Raw genomic sequence first — 13,640 nt, 5'->3', positions numbered from 1 at the left:
ACTCCGCAGGTACAAGAAAGTGAGGAGATGGGTGACTGACCACCAGGAAGGGCAGGCAGTAAGTGCAGGAGTCCCTGCCATCAGTCCCTTCTCAAACAGCTTTACCATGTTGGATACTGTTGTGGGGGATGGCCTCTCCAGGGAAAACAGCAGCAGCAGCCCAGTTCCTGGCACCACGGTGGGCAGTGCTATACAGAAGGGGTGTGGGGGGGAGGGGGAGGGGGATGGTGGGTGGGTGGCAAGCAGGTCTATGACAGCGATGGTGATAAGAGGTTCTATTGTAAGGGCAGCAGATAGGCATTTGTGTGGCAGCAAAACAGACTCCAGGTTGGAATGTTGTCTCCCTAGTGCTAGGGTCAGGGGTGTCTCAAAGCAGCTGCAGGGCATTCTGAAGGGGAAGGGTGAACAGTCAGAGGTCGTGGTACATGTAGGTACCAATGACATAAGTGGTGTAAGGATTGAAGTCCTGCAACTAGAGTTTAGGGAGCTAGGTAGCCGTTTAAAGAGCAGGACCTTAAAGGCTGTAATCTCCAGATTGCTTCCAGTGCCACTAGCTAGTGAGTATAGGAATAGAAGGATAGGGCAGATGAATGTGTGGCTGAAGGGATGGTGCAGGGGGGTGGGCTTCAGGTTTCTGGATCATTGGGACCATTTCTGGGGAAGATGGGACCTGTACAAGTGGGATGGGTTGCGCCTTAACCAGATTGGGACCGACGTGCTTGTTGGGAGGTTTGCCAGCACTGTTGGGGAAGGCTTAAACTGAATTGGCAGGGGAATGGGGCTCAGAGTATTTGTCCTGATGGAGAGATACAATCACTTAAAGGAGAAATAGTTAGTAAGTCCTGGAGCCAGAACAAGTGAGGAAGTGCACATCAAGCGAATTCCATAGCATCTATTTTAAGGAGTATAATGAGAAAAGTAGATGAACTCAAATCTTTTGGGTCTACGATATTGTTGCCATGACTGAAACGTGGTTGAAGAAGAGCCAGGATTAGCGACTTGGTATCCTGGGGTATAGAATGTTCAGGCAAGCCAGGTGAGAGTAAAAGGGGAAGAGGTATTAAATTGTTAGTCAAAGATTGCTTTAACTCAGTATTGAGTAGTGACCATAACACTGTATATGTTGAAGTGGTTATGGAAAAGGATAGGCATAGACCGGTAATAAAAATCTTAAATTGGGGGAAGGCTAATTTCATGAACATAGCGAGGACCTGGCAAAAGTAGATTGGGAGCATCTACTTGCAGGCAAGTACACAATGGGAAGTATTCAAAAGAGAAATAGCAAGAGTTCAAGGCCAACCTAGAAACATCTAAAATTATGAAAGAGATGGATAAAATAGAGGCAGGAAAGTTGTTTCCACTGGTAGGTGAGACTAGAACTAGGGGACATAGCCTCAAGATTCAGTGGAGTAGATTTAGGATGGAGATGAGGAGAAACTGCTTTTCCCAGAGAGCAGTGAATCTGTGGAATTCTCTGCCCAGGGAAGCAGTAGAGGCTACTTCATTAAATATAGTTAAGACACAGTTTTTGCATAGTAGGGGAATTAAGGGTTGTGGAGGAAAGACAGGTAAGTGGAGCTGGGTCCATGGCCAGATCAGCCATGATCTTATTGAATGGTGGAGCAGGTTCAACGGGCCAGATGGCCTACTCCTGCTCCTATTTCTTATATTCTTACGTAACATGTTCCTGTAAGGGTAAAACCCAAGAATAACAAGTATGGGGAAACCTGGGCGTTGAAGGTTACTCAGAGTTGGATAAAGACAAAAGAGGAAGCATATGACAAGTATAAGGAAATAATGACAGGAGAGGCATGTCAGGAGTACAAAAAGTGTAGGGAGGCGCTTAAAAAGGTAATGAAGAAGGCTAAGAAGGGTCTCGGAAAAATACCTGGGGTACAGCAAAATGTGGTCTTCATTTTCAAGAAAAGCAGCCGGGAAAAGCCTCGTAACTATGGACCTGTGAGGCTAACATCAGTGGTATGGAAGATACCAGAGGAAATTCTGAGGGAGAGGATTAATGATCACCTGGAAAGGCAGGGACTAATCAGAGATGTCCAGCACAGCTTTGGCAAGGGCAGATCCTGTATGACTAATCTGATTGAATTTTCTGAAGGGGTAACAAAGTGTATAAATGAGGACAGGGCTGTAGATGTGATTTACAGTACATGGACTTTATATGGACAAGGTCCCACATGGGAGACTGGTTCAAAAGATTAGGGCCCATAGAACACAGGGCAAATTGGATCCACAATTGGCTTGGCAATAGGAGACAGATGGTGATGGTAGAGGGTTGTTTCTGCGATTGGATGCCTGTGACTAGTGGTGTCCCACAAGGGTCAGTGCTGGGACCCTTGCTGCTTGTAATGTATATTAATGACTTGCATGTAGATGTGGGAGGCATGATCAGCAAGTTTGCATATGACATGAAGATTGGCGGAACTGGTGATAGTGTTGATGCAGAGAGATATTGATGTGTTGGTGAACTAGGCTGAGAAATGGCAGATGGAGTTTAAACCAGACAAATGTGAGGTGATGTATTTTCGGAGTACTAGTGATGCTAGTATTCATGACACCATGAGTGGTAGGGTCCTAGGGAATATTGAGGAATGGAGGGACCTTGGAGTTTGTCCATAGATCCTTGAAAGTGATTAGGGCAGCATTTTGGATATCTCACTTCATTAGTCTTGGCATCGGGTACAGAAGTAAGGGGGTTATGCTCCAACTCTTTTCAAAATAAAACCCTTGGGCAGACCTCAGCTGGAGTACTGCATGTGGTTCTGGTCACCCAAGGTATAGGAAGGATGTGAATGAATTTCTACAGGCAGCCAAATTTGAGAGTGATGCTCCATTGCCTGTTTTAACGGACTGGGACTAGGGCTTTTGTGTGGTCAGTAAAGGTCATGGATAATGGTTGAAGCTGTTCCTTTGCATTTCTATTGAAGTTGATGCATAGTGAAGACCATGTCCATCATGCTTAGCAATGATGGAATCCGCACTGTTATTTGGGGACCAGCTCTTTGCTACTGTGAGGCGGCAATTGAAAAGGGCCTTGACCTTACCTTGTGGAATGGACATGGTGAGCTGAAGGATCTTTATGATCTATGACTCTATGAGCAACAAAGAAACTTCCCAGCCATGATGACTGAAAGAGTCTGTCAGGTACCCAGCTGTGAAGTGTGCTGCAACAATTTTATTGTACTTTAAGGACACAGTGTAAATGCAAGGTCAGGTTATAATTCTGGTGAATCTGCAATGTATAAATTGTCAATATTGTAATCGTGATGTTTCACAGGTAGCTATGTTAGGACTTGTATTTTTCTACTTAGATGAGCATTGTGGAGGAATGAAGTTTGAAATGATGGAGCAATTTCACATCATAAGATGGATAGGTTAATGCTGTGAGAGTATAACTATCAGATTTTCTGAAGAATTTGATTTGCCTTTTCCTGAAGAATTTGATTTGTCTATTCCTGAAGTACTTTGTGTAATTCCTGTTGCAAAGAAGAATGAGGGTATCATTGCACTCTTTGATGCTTTCCTGGGCTGAACAGTTTGTCCAGATGACAAGACGTTGAGTCTGTTCAACAGTTCTGACTTTTCTGCTATCTTTGATGAGAGTAGGTGATTGTGTAGTACTCTGAACATGAGGAAAAAGCTAAGATGCTTGAGACAAAGTGGAAGGGTTGTTGGCAGCATGGTTGAAGAGATTGAGTTAGCAGGAGGCTTTTGAAGGTGTTTAAGTAGAACAAGAAATTTAGGAAGCTATTCCAGAGTCTCGGACCACTGTCCCTGTGGGTGATCTTGCTGATGCAGAAACAGTTTCTGTGTACTTTTGAAATCAAATAAAGTTTTGACATTATTTTAAATTGATAAATTGGTTTATTATTGTCACTTGTACTGAGGTACGGTGAAAAAACTTTGTTTTGCATGCCATCCCTACAGATCATTTTCATCACATCAGTGCATTGAGGTAGTACAAGGGAAAAACAATAATAGAATGCAGAATGAAGTGTTACAGTTACAGAGAAAGTGCAGTGCAGGCAGACAATAAAGTGCAAGGCCATGACGAGGTAGATTGTGAGGTCAAGAATCCATCTTTTCAATAGTCTTATCTTATTATCATTGCTGCAGATTTTATGAATTCATTCTGTTCAGTTGATAATGTCTACATTTAAATAGGAATGTCTTCCACCTGGTTAAATGTTTGACTGCTGATATAAACAACACATTTCACTGGCTCCAGTATTCCAACCATAATAACATCGGACAAACTTTGACAACTATGGTAGCATTTTGTTTTTACTTTGGACTATAAGGCAATAAACGACTTAATTTACCCATGTACAGAGAGATCTTGGGGTCCAAGTCCATAGCTCCCTGGAAGTGGCAATGCAAGTAGAAAGAGTTGTAAAGAAGATGTATGGTATGCTTGCCTTCATCGGTCAGGGCAATGAGTATAAGAGGTAGTCGTATTGCAGCTGTATAAAACCTTGGTTAGGCCGCACTTGGAGTATTGTGTGCAGTTCTGGTCATCCCATTACAGGAAGGATGTGGAGACTTTGGAGATGGTGCAGAAGAGGTTCACCAGGATGTTTCCTGGATTAGAGAGTATTAGCTATTAGGAGAGGTTGGTCAGACTTGGATTGTTTCGTCTGGAGTGTCAGAGGCTGAGGGGAGACTTGACAGAAGTTTATAAAATTGTGAGAGCTGTAGATAGTCTTTTTCTCAGGGTGGAAATGTCAAATATTAAAGTGCATAGGTTTAAGGTGAGAGGGGGTACATTAGAGGAGACGTGCGGGGCAAGTTATTCCACACAGAGAGTGATAGGTGTCTGGAACATGCTGCCAGGGGTGATGGTGGAAGCAGGTACAATAGTGGCATTTAGACAGGCACATGAACATGCAGGGAATGGAGGGATATGGATCACATGCAGGCAAGTGGGTTTAGATTAATTTGGCATTGTGATCAGTGCAGGCATCATGGGCCACAGGGCCGGTTCCTGTGCTGTACTGTTCTGTGTTATATGAGAAACCATTTTACGAGTGGGGTCTGTATCATGGTACAATAGTCCTTGAAAGTTTAAAGAAGAAAAAATGATGACAGTTTTTTAAAAATAGAATGGTTAAGTTAATTGTATTTCTTCACTGTTCATCATAAGTTCCACATCAGACCTATCACTAGTGTACAACCTTAGGAGCAGTTACAAAAAGGCAAATCATGTGGTCAAGACAGACCATGTGATCAACCATTTCTCATTACCAATTACTGCAGTGCAAAATGGAGAGACATCTTCTGCTTGGGCACTTGGTCAGCTCCAATTACTCTGAAGGTTAATAGGAGATCTACCATATTCTAGAGATGTGGCAGTGAATGTAGGTTACCTGGCTCAGCCATGGGAGTTGCAGTTTGGCTGTGACAATATCTGAGCTCCTACCTTCATAAAATGGAGAGAGTAACGAAAAAGATGTCTTGTAAAATATGGCATTGATGTTGTGCTTTTTATCTGGGCTGATATTAGTCCTGTTATGAACGAATCCATTGTCTGAAAAAATGTGAAGAGCTGGGCAGGCTGCAAAATATCCCATTGATGCAGTCATCTGTTGTCCACTTTGGCTGCAGTGCTTGTATTTTGCAAAAGAAAGAGTTGATTCATCCTTTACTTTGTGTTGTGTACATGAAAGACACAGCACAGCAGAGCATTGTTTACTGAATAAAACTGAATAAATGGTAAAATCCACAAGATCATTATCAGTCAGTGATGCACAGTGGGCTAACTTACAACTTTTCCACCTGGGTGGTAACTTTCTGGAACAGATCTATAACCTTGTTATCCTTGGATTCAAATTTCTCCATGGCCTACTTCCTCCTTACCAGCAAGAAACTTGTCTGTCCAACAAGAAACTGCTTAAAACTTATTTCTTTGGCCAGGCTTTTTGTCTCAGTGTCAGAGCTTGTCACATGCTCCTATGAACAACGCTGAATGTTTTACTTAATGTACAGATGGGATTTTTGTCTTGCTCTAGAACGTGTCTGAACTTTTATTTCATTGAAATCATTGAACAAAAATTGGGCACGGTTAACTGCTCAGGGAGGGAACTTCTTTGTTCAGTCCTAGCCTGTTAGAGGAAATGGAACTATTTCTTCGTAATGAAATTATATCTGGGTGTATGACACAAGCTGGTGAAAATACTTTTACTATGTTCATCCCACATTTGAGGTCATTGCCAGATTACAAGTTGTGTAATAGTGACTTATGAAAACAGTATTCTATTTCATATTTAAAAAGAAGAAAGGAAATCAAGGCAGAAACATAGGCAGAGCTTGTATATTTGCACCCATTGCACAGGGTTCTGGCGAAGGCCGAGAGTTTTGCCCCACAAGATACCTGCTCTGAAATGCTTTTCTAATATATGGGACTAGTGCTTCCATAAGGCCCTGTTTCAGATGGATAGCAAATTTATTGTGTGTATTCGCTTGGTGTCTCTGAAAGTGAGAAGAATATTTCTGTAGACACATCCTTTACATTTGTTTTCCATTTCTTTCCCCCTCCCCCAGTCTCTGCCTTATTCCTGGTCTCCATTTCAGTTGTGTTTGATTGTGATCCCATACTCGATAGTCTACCTTCTGTGACAGGAACAGTCACATCTGGAGCTAATAATCTACTAGCCCTCCCCCTACATATCTGGTTTTAAATCTTTCCTTGTTGCCTTTTCCAGTGTTCTTCATATGCTTTTGTTCCTGCTTGGTTTAAATGTAGTTTGTCTTTACTACACCAGTGTTTTTTTGTTCAGAAGTCATGAAATTTGTTGCTTTGTGGCAGCAGTACACTGCAAGACATAAAACTTACTATAAGTTTCAAAAATAAATAAATAGTGCAAAAGAGGAATGGGTTCATGGGCAGTTCAGAAATCTGATGGCGGAGGGGAAGAAGGCTGAACTCCCTATGTCTTTCCAAAATCAGAAGTCGCCCAGAGTCCATTATTTTCATCCTGCAGCATTCTGTTTTGCTGCATTTCTTGTGTTTATTTTTACTGTTAAGGTCCCTATATTTCTTTCAGGCTGATGAGTTTACCTAGAAGGTACTGAGTTTATTTCACTCTGTCTAAAATCCAGGAGTTGCCACTCTGAAGGTAATAAAATCAAAAAGCAAAGATATCTTTAATAAAAACATCAGATGTTGGAAAGACTCAGTAGGTCAGACAGCATCCATGAAAAGAGAAACAGCTAATGTTTCAGGTCTGGGACACCTCATCAAAACTGTAATCTTTGTTATGTTTACCTATCATTGTCAATATTTCATTTTTTTCACTTTTTTTTCATAAATAATAATCAAATACATAATTTAAAAATAAAATGCTTTCAGTATAATTTATGGGGCATTCTTAAAACTGCCCAGATTAGAAGCCTTTTAGAGTCTGGCATCACAAAACTAGTGTGCAGGATGAGCATAATAATAAAAAAAGAATACTCAGCAGGTCAGTTGGCAAATTTGGAGTCAGACACAGAGTTAACATTTCAGGTCAATGACCTTTCCTCAATGATATTGTACATTGATGATGTTCAATTTTTTCAGTTTTAACTGCCAGAAACTAAAACTTTTTCTTTTTAATTATTACAGATGTCAAATAATTTTCTGAAGAACTCGTCTTTCAGTCACAACTCATCTCAGTAAGTGTTAATAAGATGTGTTCCGATTATTATCAACCCAAAGAGACCTTAAAGTGGTGACATAGTGGCTGATTTAACAGGCTAGTTGTCCAGAGACCTGAACTAACAATCTAGAGACCACAGACTTCAAATCCCACCATGGCGGTCGTGGAATATAAATTCATTTAGAAATCTGGAAATTTTTTTAAGAAGTACACAGAAGTATTAGATTGACATAAAAACACACCTAGGCAACTAATGTCCTTCAGGAGAGGAAATCTGCCAACCTTATCTATATGCAATGCTCTGCAGTGCAGTTCTCTGTCCTCTGAAATAGTCCAGAAACCCATTTAGGAATGGCACTAAATGCTGACATTTAAATATATAAATATTTAGTCAAATATTTACCTATTGAATCTGGGAGGGTTGTGTTCCATTATTTAGGACTTGCATTATTCTGTTAATTATAAGTAGGGATGCATTAGTAGGGGTAATGTGGTCTGTGTGGAGTTTGCATGTCCTCTCTGGGACTGGGTGGACTTCTGCCTCCTCCCCGGCTGCTCCAGTTTCCTCCCACTTCTAAAAATGTGCAGGTTGATCATTTAATTGGCCACTGTGAATTGCCCCTCGTGTACAGGAGAGTAGTTAAATCAGGGGAGAATTGAAGGGAATGGCAGGTGGGGAGGGGGAGAATAGGTTACAGGGGAAATCAATGGAGAATGGGATTGCTCGGTAAACCAGCATGCACTCAATGGCCTCCTGTGTCATAAGGAACTATGGTATGTTAACTTGTTCACAGTTGAACGACTGATTGCAGTAATGTTTGCTTCATTGTAGAAAAAGCATTTAAAGCAAATGAAATGTGATATCATGTTTCACTAGGTGATTTGAAGGATGTGAAACTGTAGGTATGAGTAGAAATAGTGTATAATGGGGGTATTTATATAAACAGCAATGTTAACAGAAGGCTTAATAAGTTTTTAAATTTATTGACTGATTAAAGAAAGACAACTTGCTCCTTTAGGGTCCCACTGAAGAGTATTCTTCAATAAATCAGTGAGTTTCTATGAAATTATTGAACACACAGAAAATTGCTGTTTGTGGAATATTTGGCTCATGGAGTGTCAGAAGCAGAGACCATCGCCTCTTTTAAGGGAACTGTAGAACCAAACATCACAGGTCAAGGGGGAATTCAATCCATGGTGGCTTTACTGGGTTGTTGTTAGAGCTCTCCAGTTGGTCCTTGCCTCTTGGTCTTCCCTTAACTCCCACAATTTGTTTTTATTTTGCAAATGCATGCTCATTTAAAAGTTAAAATTGAATCTGTTTCTGCTTCTCTTACGCTCCTCTGATTCTTCTTCTACTTTAAATCTTTCTCCTCTGGTTACTGTTAAAATATGAGAATGTGGTAAACAGGCAGAAAGGAGACACACATGTGCATGTTTAAGTCAGCAAACCCACATTGATCACATCAACAATTGATTCAGATCTCTCCTTGAAAGCTTGTTTTCCAAAAGGCATAACTGGAAGCTGTTGGAGTAGCATAGACAGGAAAATGTAAGGCAAAGGGCAAAATCATGTTCAGTCACAAATTTCAGCAAAATGAGTGGCAGACGTTTAAATAGATGATTTGATTAAAGCTGGCTGGGGCCCTGCTGAAGGACTTGGCTTGCTTGTGTTATGCTTTTGAATCAAAGGCAAAGCAGAAGATGAAGAGAGTCTTACAGTTGTCTTACCCAATAGGTTTAACTTCATGTAACCTCCATTACTATCTCGCTTGATGATTGTCCTTTTCAAAGTCGCTCAAAAGCCTGAACCACAGTTTCAAGGCAGTTAGATGGCTTTGGAGTAGCAAGTCAAAAATAGTCTGACAGACTATCAGAGTAGGCTCGAGAGGCAAGTGTTCCTGCTTCATGTTCTTACCTGCACTCAGGAGAACAATTCCAGGGAAAATTGGATAAATTTTTGAAGTATGAGAAGATGGTAAGTGACGTGAAGGGTTGTGAGTTTAATTTTTTTTATTACTTTTGTCAATACTGAGAGTTTTAATTAGACTGAAAACTACTTTAGTTCTGTATTTAAAATTCCTAGTGCAAGGAATCTGCGCTTTTAATGCAATGTCAGCAGGCTTCAGTATTCTCCAGCAACTTCTTCCAGAGCACTGAAAATGGGGAAGTTTGGGAGAGTAAGTCTTTGAATTTTGAACACAAGAAGTACAGATTTCTTCCTTTAACTGAAGCTATTGATAGAAATTAATGACTGGACTGTTCTTGGGCTTTGTAGTGGGAGTGCTACTGTTTCTAAATTTACATCATGACTTGGTTTCAGAAATCTGATGTAGATTGGTTCGATTTGTGAATGAAACTGAAACAGGAAGAGGTGGGGTATGTAGAATTGGAGGAGGCGGCTTGGAAGTTGCTTCTTGTATGTGGGCAGGTCAATGGCAAATGGAATTTAACCATGTGTGGTCTGAAAGTACTGCACAGAGAATGGAAATGGGCAGTACGTGAATTCATGAATTGTGGTGAAGTAGCTCCACAAGAAAGAAAAACAAAAAAAAATGGTAAAAATACTCCTGTTAGTCATTAACTATGGAGAGAAAAACAGATGACCTTTAATGATCTGAAACATTAACTCTGTTTCTTCTCCACAGGCGCTGCCTGACCTGTTGAGCATTTCTAGCATTTTCTCTCTGTATTTCAGATTTCCAGTATATTCAGTTTTTTTGCTTTTAATTCTGTAAGACACTTGGGAGAAAAGGTTAGAGTGAAATTCAACTTGGGATACACAAAATAGGCAGTAATAAATTAACTGCCTTATGTCTGCCCTCTATACACCCCACCTGATAATAAAAAAGGTAGAAGGTGTATTGAAGCCAGCTAATTGCTGACATATGTATCCATGTTGAAGTTACAAGTCAGATCAGGAACAAATGCTCAGGATCAGAACTAGATCATTTAGCCCTTGGGGCCGAGTGATGAATCAATGCTTAACATGTGTAGCTGGTTCAGTGTAACAGTCAAGAAAGCCAACAGAATGTTAAAAATATATTGTAGCAATCTTTAGAATGCAAGTCACAGAGAGCTGAGTTTGAACGCTACGGTAGTCTAGTCAGACCACACCTTGAGCGCTATGTTAAACACCGAAAAAGGGGCATTCAAGTTGCAGAGATTGCTAAAAGTAAACCACAGGACAGATAGGAACACGAGATTAAGAATTAATGCACAGGTTCAAGTCCTCCTGACATTGGGATCATGGTGGAGATAGACACACGGTGTTAAGCTGATCAAGAGGAGTTAGGGAAGAAGACTGGAGTGCACTACAAGTGATAACATCGATAAGTTGACTGCAGATATTCTGCATCATTTACACTCACTCTCTTGTTACCTCTATTTGCTGAGCTGTGTAATCAGCCTTTTCTCAAGCAGTTCAAGTATCTGTTGTTCATGCTGTCTAGCTCCCATGGATTATTAAATAAATCTCGCTGCTTGTGTAGCTATGTGACCCTCTTGGTGTGATGTGGTGTTGGAAAGTTTGAAAGTCTCTTCCATCTAATATTGGATTATTGCTTTAATGTTTATAGATTTTCCTTCCTTTTATCACAAGGTTTGCAGCAGACCCTGTTGTTAAAGCATGCCAGAATATTTAATGTTCTTGCTCATTAGACTCCCTTAATTTTTAAATCCTTATTCATATATGAAGCTAATTTTCTTTTTCTCCCTCTTCTGCTTCACAGAACACCTTGTATTGAAGTCAGAAATGAAATAGATCTTGACTTACTTTAAAGGTTTTATTCTTTGTCTTTCCGTGTGCAGGAGTGTGGAATCGGGTCACATTATGGAGGAGGGCTATGAGCTTGACCTGACTTACATTACGGAGCGCATCATTGCAGTTTCTTTTCCTGCTGGCTGTTCAGAAGAAACCTACTTTCATAATCTGCAAGATGTAACACGGATGCTGAAATCCAAACATGGAGATAATTATTTGGTGAGAGTTGTAAAGAATTAACTTAGAAGCACTTAAATCAGGAATTTGCTTTGAGTTAACCAAATTGCTTAGTGTAACTTAGAGGAAAAAAAGGATACCAGAAATCATGCCTGTGCTTCCATCTGGATGTTCTGCTAATCTTCTACCAGCACAATTCCAGTCAAAGACAAGAATTTAAGGGAAATTCCCAGTGTCTGTGAATGTTTCATCTGCATTGATGTGAATGTTTCCATTTTAGTGTTTTAGGATCCTGGAGTATTCCATTATTCATTTTTCTTTTGTACATCATCGAACAAAAAAACCATGGAGTGGTGGTTAAAGTGAGGTCAAGCTGTTAATGGGTTTTTGCTAAAGGTTTTTGTTAACAGGGAAATTTGAATGGTCTGGAAAAATGTGCAGCTAATGAGAAAAGTTGAGTGCCCCAGTGATAGGTTGCACATGTTGAGATAAATAAAAGAATGCTGATCTTCAAATACAGGATTACTGAGTGAGTTATGTCTTCGGGAATATGGAAGGTACGTACAGCATTTTAATTATAGTCATCAGCAGGTTTAGACAGATTCAAGGACATGTACTAAAGATAGTAGGTGCACCACCTGTAAAGGATGTTTTCGTAGCAAGTCATAGCATCACAACATTATGAAACACATTATCCCTTGAAAGGAATGTTCCTCATAACTCAAAAAAGACTAAATCATGAAAGCAGGAAATAGAAATGGCAGCAGCATGTTTTAGAATTTCAATATACCAGGTCATTTCCTGTGGTGTTGCTCATATCCTTAGGGAATGCTGTCACTTGCTTCCTCCTTTTTGTTTCTGTGTTGCTCTTCTTTCTTCTTGTGATTTCCAGGTCTTTCTGCAAATGTTCTTCATTTAGTATTCCTTTTCCCACTATTCCTTCAGGTGGAAAGTAGAGGATGGTGGTAGGTATGACAAGGGAAGAACTACCAGTGGTCGAAGACTACACTTGGATGATAGTTGCAGGAAGAATGTGTCCCTTTGAAGCCCTCTTAAAATCCCTGCCCTAACTGTTTGTGCTTCTACCTCCAAACGTTTGCTCCTATTTGGGATCCTTCAACTTTACTTCCCTCATTCATTTTCCTTCTTATTGTACAATCAGTCCAAGCACTTTTTCTCTTTGAGTACCTGCTCAACCTCTGTATCTTTCTCTCCCTTCTTGCACTTCCCCTTGCTTTCCTTTCAGTCACCTCCCTCTTGCTTGCCTCTCCACCTCTAATTATTCTCTCCCTTCTTTCTCCCTCCATGATCCTTCACACTTCCCACCACCCCCCTCTATAGCCCTCTTGTTCCTTTACAAATCTGCTGGTTGCCTGAATTGGATAGAGGACCTTCCATCTTTAAGAATAGTTATTTCTAATGTTACTGTTACTGGCCGCCTTTGGGATATTCAATTGAAATAGGGTTTGTTCAGCTGTTTAAGTTCCTGGATAATGAAGTCTCCTATTTGATGAGGATTTTGTGGGTGTGACCAACCTTTTGGTGAATTGCACATGTGAATATTCTACTTGTAGGTGCCTAGGGATTCAGTGTAGATCGGCCATTCCCATTCATGAAAGAAATCATGAACATCAGGGAAAGAAGTAGGAGTGGGTCTTTTGGCTGCTCATGCTTGCTTCATCTTCATAGAGTCATAGAGTTATACAGCACAGAAGCGGACCCCTCGGCCTAACTCGTCCACGCCGACCAATTTGTCTACTTGAGCTAGTCTCATTTCCCTGCGTTTTGTCCATATCCTTTTAAACCTATCCTACCCACATACCAGTCTAAGTGTCTTTCAGTAAGATCATCTCTGATCTTTTATCGCAGTACCATATTTCCTGCACTATCACCATATCCCTTGCATTTCTTAATATCCAGAGTTCTGTTGCTCTCTCCTGTGAATGAAATGAATGGGTGAGCCTCAACTTCCCTTGACGGTAGAGAATTCCAAAGATTCACTTCCCTCTAAGAGAGGAAATTTCTCCTGATCTTAGTCCTAAATGACC

At 40.6% G+C, this 13,640-nt stretch overlaps 1 protein-coding gene across 8 annotated transcripts in view; it reads left to right on the top strand.

Annotated features, from left to right (window-relative positions):
* The window catches only part of LOC127570373 (tensin-3-like), a 326,270-nt gene that overhangs the window by 198,229 nt on the left and 114,401 nt on the right, over window positions 1–13,640 (top strand). For all 8 annotated transcript variants that reach the window (XM_052015880.1, XM_052015879.1, XM_052015884.1 and 5 more), the window contains 2 exons: window positions 7,619–7,668; window positions 11,463–11,634. In XM_052015880.1, coding sequence (XP_051871840.1) covers window positions 7,619–7,668; window positions 11,463–11,634 — 222 coding nt within the window. The remainder of the gene's footprint in view (window positions 1–7,618; window positions 7,669–11,462; window positions 11,635–13,640) is intronic.

This window comes from Pristis pectinata, chromosome 5 (genome assembly GCF_009764475.1).
Source record: "Pristis pectinata isolate sPriPec2 chromosome 5, sPriPec2.1.pri, whole genome shotgun sequence".
Lineage (NCBI taxonomy): Eukaryota > Metazoa > Chordata > Chondrichthyes > Rhinopristiformes > Pristidae > Pristis > Pristis pectinata.
This window is presented reverse-complemented; position numbering and strand designations above follow the sequence as displayed.